The sequence below is a fragment of the Pygocentrus nattereri genome, chromosome 14, assembly GCF_015220715.1.
Source record: "Pygocentrus nattereri isolate fPygNat1 chromosome 14, fPygNat1.pri, whole genome shotgun sequence".
Taxonomy (NCBI): Eukaryota; Metazoa; Chordata; class Actinopteri; order Characiformes; family Serrasalmidae; genus Pygocentrus; species Pygocentrus nattereri.
Genome location: NC_051224.1, coordinates 28,698,300 through 28,716,607, shown reverse-complemented (window position 1 = coordinate 28,716,607; position 18,308 = coordinate 28,698,300). Strand labels below are relative to the sequence as shown.

Genomic DNA, 18,308 nt, shown 5'->3' with positions numbered 1-18,308 from the left:
TAGCTGCACATTCTTTCATAGTGTTGAGTTCTGTCCATCCTTCTCACAGTGGAAGGATGAACAGAAACAACTGTGGATTTTTTTCAGATCTGAGCCAAGAACAAAGCTTGTTTTTCTCCTGTCTCTTAAAGATAGCAGGTTTAAGTACTATTTATATGATGGACAATTTTGTGTGGTCTCCCACATCTTGCATGGAATCCCATTTTGTCTATATATTTTAATGTTTCCAATTTTGGAAAAGTCCAGTTTTGAAAACGTTTTGGCTGAAAATGAAATAAATGAAGGGTGGTTTCTAATTTTTGCACTGTACACAAAAATGCTAAACGTGACTAAATCCATATTTTCATGTAACATGTTCTTGGGGTGATTCCATCTAACTTTTGATTAGAAATGGACTAAATATGAATGTGTCATATAACAGTAACACCTTTTGTTCTCTGTCTGTGGTGGTGACTGCTGCCAAGTACTCAGTGGTACGAATCGTGAGAGAGAAAATGCTGAGGACTGAGGCTTTTACAGACGCAGAGCAGCTGCAGGTGTTTTTGAGTCAGCTCTATGTCTTTCTAGTGGACGAGATGCATGCTGCACTCAATAAGGTAGGCTATGCCCAAACAAAACAGCAACCAGTCTGTCACTTTGTGGGTAGTCTTAGCCTTAGATGCTCCACAGACAGAGGTATGAAAAATCTGATATTATTGTAAAATGGCTGCAACTATCAGGATTTTGTCAGTGGCATTCTGACTGGCTATCCACACATCTTTGTTTATGCACATCTGGGCATCAAACATTGTTTTTCTGATGGGAAACACACTTTTGCAAGCAGCTACCTGCTGAACCTGCTAGTAACAAATCAGAAAATCTGTTGACTGAAAATACTAAAATGGAGAAATGCAAGAGAATGGAGTGGGCACGTGCTCAATTTCCTGCTGACTTCTATCAAAAGTGTGTTTCAATCAATAGGTTTTTTATTATTTAAAAAGTACAAGGAAATGTCAGTGGCAATGCTGTAGATGCAGCAGGTAGATATTTGGTTGAAAAGACTAAGGAATATTTCCTTAACTTCTCAACTGCTGTGCTGTGTAGACATTTTGCTATCATGTCTTTCAATGAATAAAAGCTGTTGGCATTATGGCACTTACAGTTCATGATAACTAGTACAAGCTTTTTGCCTCCATTGTCAGTCATACTAGTATCATTTCAGAGGCATATTCATTTTGCTATTCATGAGATTATGCTTTTTACTATGATCTTTCTGCAGACCCTTTCAGCTGATGCCCCAGAAGTCCAACCTGAGCCACTGCTGGATTGCAGTCAGCTCAGACACTTTGCCAAGGAGGCCCTGCTTAATGAGGAATACCAGTTGGCTGCCCAGTATTACCAGGAGGTACATGTCACTTTTGTTGCCTCTTGACAAGTTTTCATGTGGCAGACTAAAAGCCTCTTTTCACTCTGTCAATGCAGCAGCTGGCTCGAGATCGGAGCAATCCATCACACTGGTTTGATTACGGAGTCTTTTACATGCTGACAGCTGACTACCTGAAGGCTGAGGAATGTTTCCAATTGGCTGTATTCATCAAGCAAGTAAATGTACCCAGGTAGGAGAAAGGAGCTGTTCAGAAACGACACATATTATTCTATGTAAAGACTGGTTCTCATGGACATAGATCACACTTACATCTCCATTCCAAATCACTTGCTATGTTAATTATTTTTGTTATTTTGTATACAATAATAACTTATATGTGGATGTAGATATTACAAACTATTCTTGTATAGTTATTTTTTGTTTCAATCAAGTATTGATTGTCCATAGAAAACCAACCCATTTGAAAAAAAATGGAAAAGTTAAGGACTATATGAGAAATTTTAAGAAATGTTTTTTTTTTGTGCCCATCTCTTTGCAGTTTACTTATGTGTGGGATTTTGTCAGAGATGAGTGGCCGTTATGAGGATGCTGAGACCTTTTTTGAGAGGGCCACGTGTATAGAGCCGAGTTGTGTAGTTGCGTGGACCTTATTTGGTAAGATCACAAAGAAGTGAGAAATTTTAGGTATTAACAAAGGTACTTTAAGGTATTAACAAGACATATCTTTACTTTAGCAACTTGATTATAATTATGACAGAATAACATTGTGGGAAATTGATGTACAACATTATTTAAACTCAAAAATGAGTTTGTAAGGTTTTAGTTACTAAGAATACTGAATAAAATTAAATTATAACCTATTGATTTTAAATGACTGAGCTGGATTCAGAACACATTAACATATTATTACAGGATGTACAGATTTCTTTTATACCATCACATGCAAATGTTAGAACACCCCTGAACAAATTGCATATTTTGTTGCTTTACTAAGTAAAAATATTTTAACACATCCTCTACCAATTTAAATATAACAATCTTCTGTAAACCTTAGTGTACAATTTCTGCTTTTTAACATGTTGGATTTTTAACATGTATAAAATATGCCATTACTTCTGCACAGGCTACGTTTTTTGTTTTACATTTTCCCTAATATATTGAAATCAGCAAATAACATGGAATTGTGCATTACAATCTGCATATGTGCGTTCTCTGTTAAAAAAGTGTATTTATTTTCACAAACTTCTGCATATGACTGCATTCTTCTTGGTTTCATGTGAATGTAAACATGATCTCCATGATCTCTTTGATAGTGACTTGCCTGTTAAAATAAAGTTTGACATACTATTTAACACCATAACCACTGGTTGAATGTGTACAGGCCTATTTTACCTGGCACAGGAAAACTTAATTCGAGCTGAAATGGCTTTCGGAGAAGCCACCAAGCAGCTGAGGACAGCTGTGGTGTGCAGTCCAGGGTGCAGACAAGAGACCGTGTATGACAATCAGACCCCAACAGAAGGTGGAAGGCAGGAGGAAGTGAAGTTTAGGCAGTCTCTGGCCAACCCAGTGGACAAACATGGTGAGCTGCTCATTAGCCACACCAAACTGGTCAGTCATGCCTTTGCTTTTTTTTTTCCTCATGTCAAATTAAACAACAGGACATATACACCTCACCATAGCTGGTGTTTTGCTAAGACTTTTTATGTTACAGCTGTGGAAGTGGATGGTGATAAATTAGAGCTTGGGGCTCAGAGCAGCCAGGTGATTAAAACAGAGGAAGATTACAATGCAAATGCTGATCCTAAACCTGATGTCCTACAACAAAATCAATCAACCAGACTCAGTACCACTATCTATATGGAGACAGTGACATTTTTGCTGCAGAATTATGCCTTACAGGTGAGCAGTGAAGCTACACAAAATCATATTAGCTAATGTACAGGCCTGTTCAGACCTGTTTATCATAATAAATCTACAGTATTTGCAACAGATATTTCAACAATTTTGTGTGTCAATTAATTCACAATTCATAGTCCTAAGTTTCTTTCTGTCTTCTTTTATGTTGCTGTTGGAATGCTTTTTCATAATAACGTGAAATATGCAAACTGCAGAGAGTCCTCAAGAGCATAAGTCATGATTTTGAGGAGCTGAAGTAAAACACTTGAATGACTACAGATGTTAGTGCAACTGCTCTATAGTCATTCAGGCAGGAGATCCGGTGCTTTTTAGGAAATTATATGACAGAGGTCTTAAAAGAAATTCTCTCCCCAATTTAGTACTTGCCAATTCTGCCTTATAGGTAGGTCTGTACTACCTGTCAAGGTGAAGGCAAGCACATGCAGAATTTTATTAATTCATTAGGCCTTACCTCTCCTTGGATCACCACCTTATCGTGGTGGAGGGGTTTGCGTGCTTGAATGATCTTAGGAGCTATGTTGTCTGGAGCAAAAGCTCCTGGTAGGGTCTCCCATGGCAAACTGGTCCTAGGTGCCTCAATAAGGTAGGACAAAGTGTGATCCATAATAACCCCTATGAAGACACAAAAACAGGACTTGTGTACCCTGCCCGGAACAGGGTTACCGGGGCCCCACCCTGGAGCCAGGCCTGGGGGAGGGGCTCGCCAGCGAGCGTCTGGTGGCCGGGCATTTACTCATGGTGCCCGGCCGGGCCCAGCCCGAAGGAGTTACATGAGTCCCCCCTCCCATCGACCCACCACCAATGGGAGGGGCAGTAGTAGGGGTTCGGTGCGTTGTGGATCGAGCAGTGTCCGAAGGCGTGGGCCTTGGCGTTCTGATCCTCGGTTGCTGAAACTGGCTTTTGGAACTTGGAACGTTACCTCACTGGCGGGGAAGGAGCCTGAGTTGGTGCGTGAGGTTGAGAGATACCGGCTAGATATAGTCGGGCTCACCTCAACACACAGCTTGGGCTCTGGGTCCAATCTCCTTGAGAGGGGCTGGACTTTATTCTTTTCTGGAGTTGCCCATGGTGAGAGGCGGCGGGCAGGTGTGGGCTTTCTCATAGCCCCTCGACTCGGTGCCTGTATGTTGGGGTTTTCTCCGGTGGACGAGAGGGTAGCTTCCCTACGCCTTCAGGTTGGGGAACGGGTCCTGACTGTTGTCTGTGCTTATGCACCGAACAGCAGTTCAGAGTACCCAGCCTTCTTAGAGTCCTTGGGAAGGGTGCTTGAAAGTGCTCCTCCTGGAGACTCTATTGTCCTACTGGGGGACTTCAACGCTTACGTGGGCAATGACAGTGAGACCTGGAGGGGTGTGATTGGGAGGAATGGCCTCTCTGATCTGAACCCGAGTGGTGTTCAGTTTTTGGACTTCTGCGCAAACCACAGTTTGTCCATCACGAACACCATGTTTGAACACAAGGATGTCCATAAGTGCACATGGCACCAGGACACCCTAGGCCGCAGTTCAATGATTGACTTCGTAGTCGTGTCATCAGACTTGCGGCCATGTGTTTTGGACACTCGGGTAAAGAGAGGAGCTGAGCTGTCAACTGATCACCACCTGGTGGTGAGTTGGATCAGGTGGTGGGGGAAGATGCCGGTCAGACCAGGCAAGCCCAAACGTATAGTGAGGGTTTGCTGGGAACGTCTAGCAGAAGAACCTGTCAGATTGATCTTCAACTCACACCTCCGTCAGAACTTTGACCAGATATCGGGGGAGGTGGGGGACATTGACTCAGAATGGGCCATGTTCCGTTCCTCCATTGCTGAAGCGGCTGACTGTAGCTGTGGCCGTAAGGTAGTTGGTGCCTGTCCTCGAACCCGGTGGTGGACATCCCAGGTGAGAGATGCCGTCAAGCTGAAGAAGGAGTCCTACCGGGCATGGTTGGCCTGTGGGACACCAGAGGCAGCTGGCAGGTATCGACAGGCCAAGCGATCTGCGGCTTCAGTCATCGCCAAGGCAAAAACTTGGGTGTGGGAGGAGTTTGGTGAGGCCTTGGAAAGTGACTTTAAGTCGGCTCCGAAAAGATTCTGGCAAACCGTCAGGCGACTCAGAAGGGGAAAGCAGTGTGCCACTAGCACTGTATATAGTGGAGATGGTGTGCTGCTGACTTCGACTGAAGACGTCATTGGGCGGTGGAAGGAGTACTTTGAGGACCTTCTCAATCCCACCGACACGTTCTCCAGTGAGGAGGCTGAGTCTGGGGACATGGGAATAGGCTTGTCCATTACTGAGGCCGAAGTCGCTAAGGTAGCTAAGAAGCTCCTTGGTGGCAAGGCTCCAGGGGTGGATGAGATCCGCCCTGAGTTCCTCAAGGCTCTGGATGTTGTGGGGCTGTCTTGGCTGACACGCCTTTTCAACATTGCGTGGAATCGGGGGCGGTGCCACTGGATTGGCAGACTGGGGTGGTGGTGCCTCTTTTTAAAAAAGGGGACCGGAGGGTGTGTTCCAACTACAGGGGAATCACACTCCTCAGCCTCCCTGGCAAGGTCTATGCAGGGGTACTGGAGAAGAGAGTCCGGCTTATAGTCGAACCTCGGATCCAGGAGGAACAGTGCGGGTTCCGCCCTGGTCGTGGAACACTGGACCAACTCTTCACCCTCTCCAGGATTCTGGAGGGTTCATGGGAGTTTGCCCAACCAGTCCACATGTGCTTTGTGGATCTGGAGAAGGCATTCGACTGTGTTCCCCGGGGTATTCTGTGGGAGGTGCTTCGGGAGTACGGGGTACATGGCTCTTTGCTACGAGCCATTCAGGCCCTATACAAACAAAGCTGGAGTTTGGTTCGCATAGCCGGCAGTAAGTCAGACTCGTTCCCAGTGAGAGTTGGACTCCGTCAGGGCTGCCCTTTGTCACCGATTCTATTCATAATTTTTATGGATAGAATTTCTAGGCGCAGTCAAGGGATGGAGGGTGTCCAGTTTGGTGACCTCAGGGTCACATCACTGCTGTTTGCAGATGATGTGGTCCTATTGGGGACATCAGGCCGCGAATTTCAGCTTTCGCTGGATCGGTTTGCAGCCGAGTGTGAAGCGGCTGGGATGAGAATCAGTACCTCTAAATCCGAGACCATGGTTCTCAGGCGGAAAAGGGTGGAGAGCCCTCTCTGGGTCGGGGATAGGCTCTTGCCTCAAGTGGAGGAGTTCAAGTATCTCGGGGTCTTGTTCACGAGTGATGGTACAAGGGAGCGGGAGATTGACAGGCGGATTGGTGCTGGGTCAGCAGTGATGCGGGCTCTTTACCGGTCTGTTGTGGTAAAGAAAGAGCTGAGCCATAAGGCAAGGCTCTCGATTTACCGGTCGATCTACGTTCCCACCCTCACCTATGGTCATGAGCTTTGGGTAATGACCGAAAGAATAAGATCGCGAATACAAGCGGCCGAAATGAGTTTCCTCCGCAGGGTGTCTGGAATCTCCCTTAGAGATAGGGTGAGAAGTTCAGTCATCCGGGAGGGACTCGGAGTAGAGCCGCTGCTTCTTCACGTCGAGAGGAGCCAGCTGAGGTGGTTCGGGCATCTGGTTAGGATGCCTCCTGGACGCCTCCCTCGGGAGGTGTCACAGGCGAGTCCACCTGGGAGGAGACCCCGGGGAAGACCCAGGACACGCTGGCGCGACTATATCGCCCAGCTGGCCTGGGAGCGCCTCGGAATCCCCCTTGGAGAGCTGGTGGAAGTGGCTGGGGAAAGGGAGGTCTGGGCTTCATTGCTTAGGATGCTGCCCCCGCGACCCGAACCCCGGACAAGCGGAAGATAATGGATGGATGGATGGGCATTAGGCCTTAATAGATTTATCAGGACTTTTTAGTCAGGTCAAGAATTGTTATAGAGTGTAATTGATTCTTTGACTCTTAAAACGTTGCGCTCACACTCAACAACCATGGGCTTCTCTAAATGGCTAGCAGAAGATCTTAAAATTAAGGTAATTTATGCCTACAAAGCAGGGAAAAGCTGTACCGAAATGTCAGAGCATTAAATGGAAGAATGGATTCCACTAAATATCAGCAAATTCTGGAAGTAAAGGAGACACTGTTGATTAACTGAAGCTGAAAAGAGGATGCCTTCTACAACAGGACAATGATCCAAAACATACCTCCTCAAAATCCACTATGAACTACTTTAGGAAACACAAGCTGAAGCTTTTGGAATTGTCCTCACAGTCCCCTGATTTGAACATTATTGAAAATCTGTGGGAATATCTTGAACAAGCTGTTCATGCAAGATTTCCCAAGAATTTGAAGCATTCAGCAAGGAAGAGTGGGTGACAGTACTAAAATAAAATTAAAAAGATGTGTAAAGTGTTTGCAAGCTGACTTAGGGTGTCCAAACCTTTGCACATGCCACAACATTGTTTTATCTTGTATATTCATCACATATAAAATAAATAGGTTACTAGATTGTATTTACTTCTTTTCACTTCATAAATCAACGAAATGTATAATTTGTCCTGGGGTTCCCAAATGTTTTTCATTGAAATTTTATTATTTTTCATTATGAAATTTTATTTAGAGATACTATTTTTTGTATGTGTGCAAGATGGCCCAGAGAGCTTTGGCTCAGCAGCTGCTGTGTCCAGATGGCGGTCCAAGCAGTTCATATCATCTCGCCCTTGCCCATGTGAAACTCCTCCAAGGACAGTACAGCAGTGCTAAAGCTAGTCTGCAGGAGAGTCTCAATGACAGCTTCCAGGTATGCTGTGTGTATCCTTTGGAAAACCTCAACAGCCTTAATGCTACCCAACAAAGTTTTATTTTCCACATATGGGTATACTGCATTCTGCAGGTATCTTTCACATGAATGAAGCTTCTTGTTCAGTGACTGAAGTAAGAGTTACACTAATGCAAGCTCAAATGTTTTTATTAACCTATAGATCACTGGCTAGTCTAGCAGTCAGGATTAGGATTTCCTGTGGTTGTATAATGCATTTGCGAAATACGTGCTAGATGTTGTAGTGAGACAACTTTGATGAACAGTAATGTGAATTCTGAAAAACACTGTGCTACAGAGTTCTATATAACATCTTCAATGCTTGTTTAATGCCACAATGGCTTTTTCAAGCTGACTACAACAGCTTTGCTAAACTTTAATCTATTAGTCTTTTTTTTCGCTATATTAGTCTTACCTAGCTAATAGGTAATGTGTTCATTGTGATAATATTGTTTTTGTGCTGATGAAGTAAACCTTTAAGTATAAGAAGCTAGGGAAGGTGCTCTTTGCCCATACAAAATACTAGGTTCATATCCTTTAATGTGATAGTCAACTTGTTCAATTCTATCTAGAATCCAGATGCATGGGCGCTTTATGGTCACTTAAAATACTTGACGAAGGATTATAATCAAGCTCAAAAGTGCTATGAGAGAACACTGGACTTTGTGACGGATGCCTCAGACACACATACTGTTTACCTCCGTCTGGGCTCCATCTACTTACAAAGCAGAGAGGTATAATGGTATTTGTAACACAGATGCATTTTGTTCTGCATTTCATGTAGTATAAGACTTTAAATGTAAACTTTGAATTGTTTGTTCTCAATCCATTTCAGTATGAAAAAGCCAAGACAACATACCTTCGTGCCTGCAGGAGCACTCCCTCCTGTCTGACTTGGCTAGGTCTGGGCATTGCCTGCTACAGGGTAAGTTCTTCATTATTTCCACAACCAAAAGAGACAGTGAGATCTAGGGGTTAAACTATGTCAGAGCACACCATGTTAGGTTTAATTCAATGACTTAAAAGAGTAGGGATGCACAGTGATAATGGAAGTGTATTGGCAGTGGTAGATGAAGTACAAAAAACATGTACTTGAGTTAAAGTAGAGATACCCAAGGTAAAATATTACTCCACTAAAAGTAGAAGTTCCTCCCTTTAGACCTCCACGTGATTAAAAGTACTAAAGTATTTACCTTCAAATGCACTAAAGTATCAAAAGTGAAACTACTAAAAGATTAATTATGGCTCTTATGTCCTGTTATCATTTTTCCAACAAGACTCTTGATTTATCAACTCATTTTGTTGTTGTGACACCAATATTTTAATATAATGTTGTTAATTAGTCTGACGTTGATGTCTATTAAAATGATCAAAAGCACAAAACACTAAAGGCATACAATTTTCATTAGGTAGAACCAAGAATCAACCAAATTTAATTAGAACTTGCTTTAAAAAAAGTGAGTTTTGAAAAAGTGTTAAAAATTGTGTGTACATATTTCTAAATTGTGGTCTGTTTACACAAAGTTAGGTTAGAGTCAGGAGATTCTTCCATCATTTATGTAAGAATAGGTGCTCCCAAAATTTTATGTTGCTACACTCATGTTAAACCGTGTGCTTGCACTGGGTCGGTATGTCCAACAGGTCAAAACAAGCTCAAAACAAAGTGTCCGCTGTTTGTTCTGCATTTCTTTTGTTTTGATGCTGCGTTTTTATGCATACATAAGCCAAAAGGAACAACAGATTTTGCATAATGTATTGGAGCAAAAAGTAAGACATTTGACTTTGAAATGTGGTGGAATGAAAATCAAAAATCAAATCAAAATGATACTTAAATTGGTATAAGCAGATGAAAAAAAATATTGCCACTGGACAGATGACAGATATGTCAGACTAGTATTTGGTGACGTATTTGCTGTACTCAGAAAGAGCAAAATGCATGCTACTGTGCTAGAATTTTAACCCTAAAAATAAGTGTTATGTTTCTCTATAATGCTAATCCAGGTAAATCTCTCCACAATTCCCCTATCAGTGCATCCCTAAAGAAGGGCTAAGTTCCAGTACTATGATTTGATAGAAATTTAAATAATTTATTACAGAGTCATCATGAAATCCATGTACCTATTGCATCCTCATTCCCCGATAACAATCCATGATTATTTGTTTTTCTTTTGGCACTGTATGTATATATGATAGGATCCTATTCTTGTTATGCTGATTTTCACATTCAAACAAGTGCATATGATATGACATGTAAAACTGGGTCAACTATGTCATCATACGTAATGCGTACTAGAAACTAAATATTTATTTAGTAATTTGAAACTTAAAATGTAAATTGATGTCTGTGTTTGGCTTCCCCACTTCTTAAATTCCAATTCAGCCCCTGGTGAAATCACAGATGAGTGGTATCATCTGTACAGCTTCTCTATTGTAGCTAAGCCTTTAAATACTCAGCAAGTGCATTTGGTTGACCAGTATTATAATTTTCTGAATTAAACATCATGTCCAAATGACCAAACAAGGTTTATATTGATATATTATATTGAGGTATGATTTCTTTCCCAGTGAGGACTGAATGTAGGACAGTGTAGTCTGAACTTCTCAGACAGAAACTTGATATAAATAACTCACCCTCAGCCAGATTCCTGCTTGGCAGTATATCGGTTTAACTTGGCATGCCAACTTAGCGTAGCTTGTGGTAAAAGCCTTTGGCCATAAATTGTAGCACCCCTTTTGAAACTCTATCTTGTCTTAATGATATGCTTGCTATGATGTAGCTGGATGACATCTAACTGCTTTGGCTCACTGCACTGTTCCCACGTTTAAGTCATGCATGTTTGCTTCTGATGCTAAATTAGCTTGGGGAACTGACTGAGGCAGAGGATGCTCTGTCTGAAGCCAACACCCTCAATAATAGAAACCCGAAGGTCTGGGGCTACCTGGCATTGGTTTGTTTACAGGTGAGTCAAAGTGGAATAACAATAATCACATAAAGACCATTCTTCTCTAAAAACATTGTTTACTTAGGAAATCTAATGTTATGTTTTTTCCAGACTGGAAGGAAACTAGAGGCAGAGCAGTCATACAAATATGCCTTAAAGGTCAGTGCTCTTAAATCCCTCAACTTTTTACGCCTATAATTTAGTAACTACCAGAACTACAATGCAAGCTGGACAAATTATTCTTAAGTCATAGACATCTGCAGTAACACACGCCGGTGGGTCCTGGCCATTTCAAATATCAATTGCACTGGTGTTAGTAGCACAACTTACATGCTTATTGTTCATCTTATCACTTTTTCACAGTCTTACACCGATGACTCATGAGTAGATATGATACCTTTTTTCTCTCGCCCTTGTTTGCATACACTGTAAATCATTAGATAACTTCCATGCCCTTAATTAGGAGAATCAGGTGTACTAGGTGTGCAGAGAGTTCATGGAAATGTGCAGGACAGGTGGACTATAAGAGTTGGGAGGTCATAAATATTTGGCACCACTGATCTGGATGAAAATTTATTACTTGATTACTCAATACTCAAAAGTGACAAATAAGTTACATAATTAATATGCATGCTAGCACTCAGAAAGGCAATTAGATTTGTATGTAAAACATAAAATACCTCCTGGATAAAATGAACTTTTTGTCTTTGACCCCACAGTTCAGTTTCCCAGATGAGCCACTACTACAGGAGATCAGAGAGCTGCAGGATCGTGTTGGATTTGGAAATCCTTCTTTTCCATAGCAATAATGCAATTTATTTCTAGCAAAGCTATGCACGTTTCATAATATGTATGATGGGAAAAATAACAATAAAATGTGATTCTGTTCATCTGCATTAAGCACAGATTCTAGATTAGTGTTACAGTGTTGACCTGTCTGAATAGTAAAAGCAGTTCAGAATGGTAGCTGAAGTGTGAAATTAAAGGTCGAATCATATTATAGCACAGCCGTTTGTTGCAAAATTTTACGGATGGAAATCAATGAAGAGACTGTGTTCTTAAAAATAAAAAATGCACAATGAATGTGTCTTCAATCATCCCATATTCTTAGACTCACATATTCGCTGATCTACAAATCATATTCTGAAATTTCACCATGTAAATGATTTGTTGGCCGCACAGCGTCTCCAGCGTCCTACTCAAGCTGCACTTGACAAACACGTGGTATCAATCGGCGAATAAGCCCTGCCTTCGTTTAAACTGGAAATACGAAGTAGAAATTAAAGGTAAGCGTGTTTATTTACTCTAGTAAGCACCACATTTACAGGTAACGTGTTACACACGTATGTGGCTGTAACTATAGAGCAGGCTGTAGCTCATCTTTGCGAGTTCTCCATGTCAACAAAGGCGACTGGGAACCGCTAGTTCGGCTAGTTAGCTAACGTTAGCAATTTAGCTTCATATCGCTAAAGCTGCTCTGGCTGATCCTGTTAATTACAGTAAACTAAACGGTTAACCGGCTAACTGACGTTAGTTAACTAGCTGGCTATATTTGTTACCTGCTAACCTAGCAGCTGGCGAACTGCTTCATAAACTGATTTACCGCAAATAGTGACGTTGGCCATTTATCCGCTTATCTGACTGCGGTCCAGATCCTTCAGATGTGCGAAGCATTGCGGAGTGATGTCTTTAAACCCCCTAGCCAAGCACTTTGTAAAAACGGTCAAATATGGTATACTAGCTAGTTAAATAGCTAGAGAGCGTCTGATTTACCTAGATGAACCCCTTATATCCCCTGCTCACTGTAAGTGGCAAACACTAGAACAAATGTTTTCTGGTCGTGGTTGTTCTTTTGTTTAAATATAATACGCACACTGTTGTAGTTACGGCCTATTATATTATATAGGGCCTATTACTGGCCTCAGTGACGCCTTAGGGATAGAACTTTTTCCACTTTTATTGTCATCGCTGTTCGTATTGTGCCAGCAGTTTCTCTTATTTACCCTCACTCATTCACCTATCTGTTTCCCTGCTGCTCTACAGTATTCCATACATACATGTAAGGTAGAGGAGCTCTCAGCTGGACTGTGGATGCTTGTACAATACTATCAATAACACTTCCCTTACAAGGAGAGCTTTTTCTCCTGACCATAAACCTGTGTTCTGCGCAACATCTCGAGATCAAGGTAACATACTGTAGATTGGAGAGGGTGATCATGTTTTGGCAGTATGTTCATGTACTGGTAACATTTAGGGCTTATTAATTACATGAACTTATTTGTGTTATCAGAATGAAGCCTGTTCTTATTTTTTTAATTGTATCAGCCAGACTATGTTATAATAAAGATAATCTTTTTGCATGATTGCAGTGGTGTGATTGTACTGAAAGCATTGTCCTTGAGCATTTGAGCTTTGGTTTAAATAGTAACATTGAATTTCCTTTTGATAGATACAATCTTTCCGATTTATACTCATCTTAACTCTAAATCAGTGAATATTGTATTCACAGTATAGATTTTGATAAAGCAAGTGTTTTTGCTTTCATAACATGTACTGTCTTCTATGCTGATAGCAACTGCTTTAACACTTCTAGTGATAATTTACCAGTCAGTGGAGACAGAATGTCAGAGATGTCTGCAGTGAAGACAGAACACTCTGGAACAAGTGCAGCAAATGGTAGTGGCCTTGTATATGAGGACAAAGAGGGAAATGACAATGTGAGGTACTGTTTTCTTTTTCTGACAGTTTTATGGAGAAAACATATCAGAATATCATAATTGAGTCTTATGTGTACCTTTTTTTCTGAGTAGTGTTTGAGTAGATAAAGTCATCATTTATGTCAGCTTAACAAAACATTGTGTTACAGACCTGAAGATCTTTCTGAGATGTTGGCAGCAGGTACCAAAGAAGTTCACGAGAAGGCTGAAAACACACAGTTTGTCAAAGATTTCCTTCGGGGGCGCATACGCAAGGAGCTCTTTAAGGTTAGATTTTTAAATGTAAAATGACTCCACAGTTTCTTACTGTTAAAGTAGCATACATAGTTAAAGTGTTTCCTTACTGTGAAGTGTGGAGGAATTTAGTGAACTTCCACTAGATCCTGTAAAGCTAGCAACACGCTAACAGGGAATTGGCAGGCATGTGACTCATTTGTTTGTAAGAGAGAAGTGAAAGCCAGTGAGTTAGGCTATCTTCCAGTGTATTACCAAAAGTAGCCTCTTTGAGGTGTAATGCAGTGGTGAGATGATGGCAACCAAAGTTTTATGTTTCTCCTTACATGCCTATATTTGCTACATCTTAAAGTAGTTATTTGCCGCTGTATCACCAGTGCATACTTCGTGTTTTGCAGAGCTGTCTAACATTGGGGGCTTTCAATTCCGTTCCAAAAACCATCAAGTCACTTTCTATAATTCTCATTGCTAGCTCATTTTCCAGCTACATAGGACCTGAATATATTTTTAAAAATCTTTTGTCTTATTTAAAAATCACCTGGCGCATGGATTTTTAAAAATAAAAATCACACCTATAGTAAAAAAAAAAACCAAAAAAAAAAACCTATAATAATAAATAAATAAACAATATTGGCTTATCCTCAGCTTGGGGCAGTGGCCCTGTACTACACTTACACAGCCATGGAAGCAGAGATTGAAAGGAACAAGGATCACCCCAACTTTGCCCCACTCTACTTTCCCAATGAGCTGCATCGCCATGAGGCATTGGCCCAGGACCTGGAGTATTTCTATGGGGAGGACTGGCGGAACCAGATCAGCTGTTCCCCAGCCACACAGCACTATGTGGACCGCATTCATGAAGTCGGGCGAGATGACCCTGTCTTGCTGGTGGCCCATGCTTATACTCGCTATATGGGTGACCTCTCAGGGGGTCAGGTGTTGAAAAAGGTGGCACAGCGTGCCCTAAAGTTGCCACCTACTGGGGAAGGGCTCAAGTTCTACCAATTTGATGGCATCCACAGTGCTAAGGCATTCAAACAGCTGTACCGGAGCCGCATGAATGAACTGGAGCTGGACACTGACACGAAGGAGAGGATTGTTAAGGAGGCCATTTTGGCTTTCCAGTTCAACATGGAGGTATGACGACATAAATGCTTTTTTTTTTAATTTCATAAGAACAGTTAAAAGAAATCATCATGTTTGTTTTGTTTCACGGTCAAATATTATTGTGTACTTACCACATCATAATAGGAGTATTTGGACCCACTATTTTAGAATTTTTTTCACTCATCCTCATTTAGCATCCATCACTTGCTGCTATGTGTGTTTGCTTTTTTAAAAAAAAAATTTTGGTATTTCTTCACTAATGTCAGTTTCCTTAACAATGTCATGTCAATGCTATAAATCCCTGGTGGCGTTTTCTACTGCAAGGTAAGGGATACTACACTGCTGTTGCCATGAGCGGGAGCACTTCTAAGTTTTTCAAGATGATTAGAGAGGGACGGGTAAAATGAGTCGCTAAATATACACTGCTCAAAAAAATAAAGGGAACACTTAAACAACACAATATAACTCCAAGTAAATCAAACTTCTGTGAAATCAAACTGTCCACTTAGGAAGCAACACTGATTGACAATCAATTTCACATGCTGTTGTGCAAATGGAATGGACAACAGGTGGAAATTATTGGCAATTAGCAAGACACACTCAATAAAGGAATGGTTCTGCAAGTGGGGACCACAGACCACTTCTCAGTACTTATGCTTTCTGGCTGATGTTTTGGTCACTTTTGAATGTTGGTGGTGCTTTCACACTTGTGGTAGCATGAGACGAACTCTACAACCCACACAAGTGGCTCAGGTAGTGCAGCTCATCCAGGATGGCACATCAATGCGAGCTGTGGCAAGAAGGTTTGCTGTGTCTGTCAGCGTAGTGTCCAGAGGCTGGAGGCGCTACCAGGAGACAGGCCAGTACACCAGGAGACGTGGAGGAGGCAGTAGGAGGGCAACCACCCAGCAGCAGGACCGCTACCTCCGCCTTTGTGCAAGGAGGAACAGGAGGAGCACTGCCAGAGCCCTGCAAAATGACCTCCAGCAGGCCACAAATGTGCATGTGTCTGCACAAACAGTTAGAAACCGACTCCATGAGGATGGTATGAGGGCCCGACGTCCACAGATGGGGTTGTGCTCATAGCCCAACACCGTACAGGACGATTGGCATTTGCCAGAGAACACCCGGGTTGGCAAATTCGCCACTGGCGCCCTGTGCTCTTCACAGATGAAAGCAGGTTCACACTGAGCACATGTGACAGATGTGACAGAGTCTGGAGATGCCGTGGAGAGCGATCTGCTGCCTGCAACATCCTTCAGCATGACCGGTTTGGCAGTGGGTCAGTAATGGTGTGGGGTGGCATTTCTTTGGAGGACCGCACAGCCCTCCATGTGCTCGCCAGAGGTAGCCTGACTGCCATTAGGTACCGAGATGAGATCCTCAGACCCCTTGTGAGACCATATGCTGGTGCGGTTGGCCTTGGGTTCCTCCTAATGCAGGACAATGCTAGACCTCATGTGGCTGGAGTGTGAGCAGTTCCTGCAAGATGAAGGCATTGAAGCTATGGACCGCCCGTTCCCCAGACCTGAATCCGATTGAGCACATCTGGGACATCTTGTCTCGTTCCATCCACCAACACCACGTTGCACCACAGACTGTTCAGGAGTTGGCGGATGCTTTACTCCAGGTCTGGGAGGAGATCCCTCAGGAGACCATCCGCCACCTCATCAGGAGCATGCCCAGGCATTGTAGGGAGGTCATACAGGCACATGGAGGCCACACACAATACTAATCCTCATTTTGACTTGTTTTAAGGACATTACATCAAAGTTGGATCAGCCTGTAGTGTTTTTCCACTTTAATTTTGTGTGTGACTCCAAATCCAGGCCTCCATTGGTTAATAAATTTGATTTCCATTGATGATTTTTGTGTGATTTTGTTGTCAGCACATTCAACTTTGTACAGAACAAAGTATTCAATGAGTATTTCATTCATTCAGATCTAGGATGTGTTATTTGAGTGTTCCCTTTATTTTGTTGAGCAGTGTACTTTAGCAATAGCTGAAACATGGGAGTTATACATTCCCTGTTTGAGCGGAGCGACCGGTGATCTGTCACCAAGTGTGAGCGACGAGATCAGTGGCGTAGCTGTACTGTCTTACAGTGAACTCACCTCTTTCTGTACATACTAACAAGCTTTATCAGCACTGTAACTGCTGTTACAGTGCTCAAAAAGTCAGATTTAAGTATTAGTGCATTCACAAGCAATGAAAGTGAAGGAAAGAAGTGGGTTCACATAAGTTACAGCCGATTACTGATTTAAGTGAAAGTAAACTGGGGAAGCTGTGAGGAATTGGAGTGGGAGACCGCTGTCCTTCCAGGCTAGCTGTTTTTAACATCTGGCTAACTTGAAGCAGTGCTCCGTCACTCACACAACACGGCAAATTAATGATAGTGTAGACCAGACCAGACACAAAAGCACTGCTTTCAGTTTAAACATACCTAAAAGGAGGACTCTGGTGTTAGATATCTTGTGGTTCACCCCTTAAACTACCGAGATGGAATAAAGAAATCCAGCCGCCTGCTAGCTGGTGTTTGAATACTGTGATATGCTCTGACTTGGATGCGGTAGGACTGATGTCAGTAAAGCGGTGTCATCCATCACTGACGTACCGAGCCAGCTAACGTTTACTGTTCGTACAGTTGACATTGTTGAAAAACCTCTTTAGCGCTAAGACACATGAAGCTAGCTACTGGATCTTTTCGAGCTGACACTTATGCAGCATTGTAGGACAGCTGAATGTACTTCCTTTCCCCTCGAAGAGCGTGTCCAAGTTGAGTTCTTTCATAGTGTCTAGTAATGAAGGCACTTTAAGTGCAACACTTGAACATGAGTGACATAGTGTACTATGAATACCCAGATGACATACTAGAAATGCTGAAAAATGAAATGTGGTGCACTGCACTCCACAGTTGCAGGCTGTCTAATTTACTATAAGGTGTAAAGACCCATTTGATATTCAGCCCATCATTTAGTATGCCTTAAAATCAGTGTAACTCTAAATCTCTGCTTCTACCTGATTTTCAGTTTTTTTTCTTTATTCTGGTTTTAATGCAGGTTTTCCAGGAGCTGGAGGAGATTGGAAAAACTATTCAGGACGATGTTTTAGATGCAGGTCCAATCCATGGTGACATGCAAGGAGACATTAGCAAATGCCCTTACTATGCTGCCAAGATGGGTAAGCATGATCTGTCAATTATTATGGATACATCTGCAGCATTTACAAAGAACATTTGCCAAATGACTGTTGAACCTGCTGAAGTGACTTTAAGGTGG

The 18,308-nt window shown here is 42.2% G+C and overlaps 1 protein-coding gene across 4 annotated transcripts in view; it reads left to right on the top strand.

Moving 5' to 3' along the window:
* Nucleotides 1-18,308, top strand: part of LOC108431930 (heme oxygenase 2) — a 37,471-nt gene that overhangs the window by 16,019 nt on the left and 3,144 nt on the right. The window contains exons 15-30 of one of the 4 annotated variants that reach the window (XM_037544538.1): nucleotides 465-596; nucleotides 1,259-1,384; nucleotides 1,462-1,595; nucleotides 1,905-2,020; nucleotides 2,748-2,948; nucleotides 3,081-3,268; nucleotides 7,859-8,011; nucleotides 8,602-8,763; nucleotides 8,865-8,954; nucleotides 10,888-10,989; nucleotides 11,083-11,130; nucleotides 11,691-12,257; nucleotides 13,015-13,157; nucleotides 13,565-13,693; nucleotides 13,838-13,955; nucleotides 14,321-14,507. In XM_037544538.1, the coding sequence (XP_037400435.1) occupies nucleotides 465-596; nucleotides 1,259-1,384; nucleotides 1,462-1,595; nucleotides 1,905-2,020; nucleotides 2,748-2,948; nucleotides 3,081-3,268; nucleotides 7,859-8,011; nucleotides 8,602-8,763; nucleotides 8,865-8,954; nucleotides 10,888-10,989; nucleotides 11,083-11,130; nucleotides 11,691-11,774 (1,536 nt within the window). In that variant the 3' untranslated portion in view covers nucleotides 11,775-12,257; nucleotides 13,015-13,157; nucleotides 13,565-13,693; nucleotides 13,838-13,955; nucleotides 14,321-14,507. Of the gene's footprint in view, nucleotides 1-464; nucleotides 597-1,258; nucleotides 1,385-1,461; nucleotides 1,596-1,904; nucleotides 2,021-2,747; nucleotides 2,949-3,080; nucleotides 3,269-7,858; nucleotides 8,012-8,601; nucleotides 8,764-8,864; nucleotides 8,955-10,887; nucleotides 10,990-11,082; nucleotides 11,131-11,690; nucleotides 12,258-13,014; nucleotides 13,158-13,564; nucleotides 13,694-13,837; nucleotides 13,956-14,320; nucleotides 14,521-14,567; nucleotides 15,060-18,089; nucleotides 18,211-18,308 lie in introns of those variants that run through there. The other 3 variants (XM_017705422.2, XM_017705427.2, XM_017705428.2) reach the window with 3 other exon arrangements.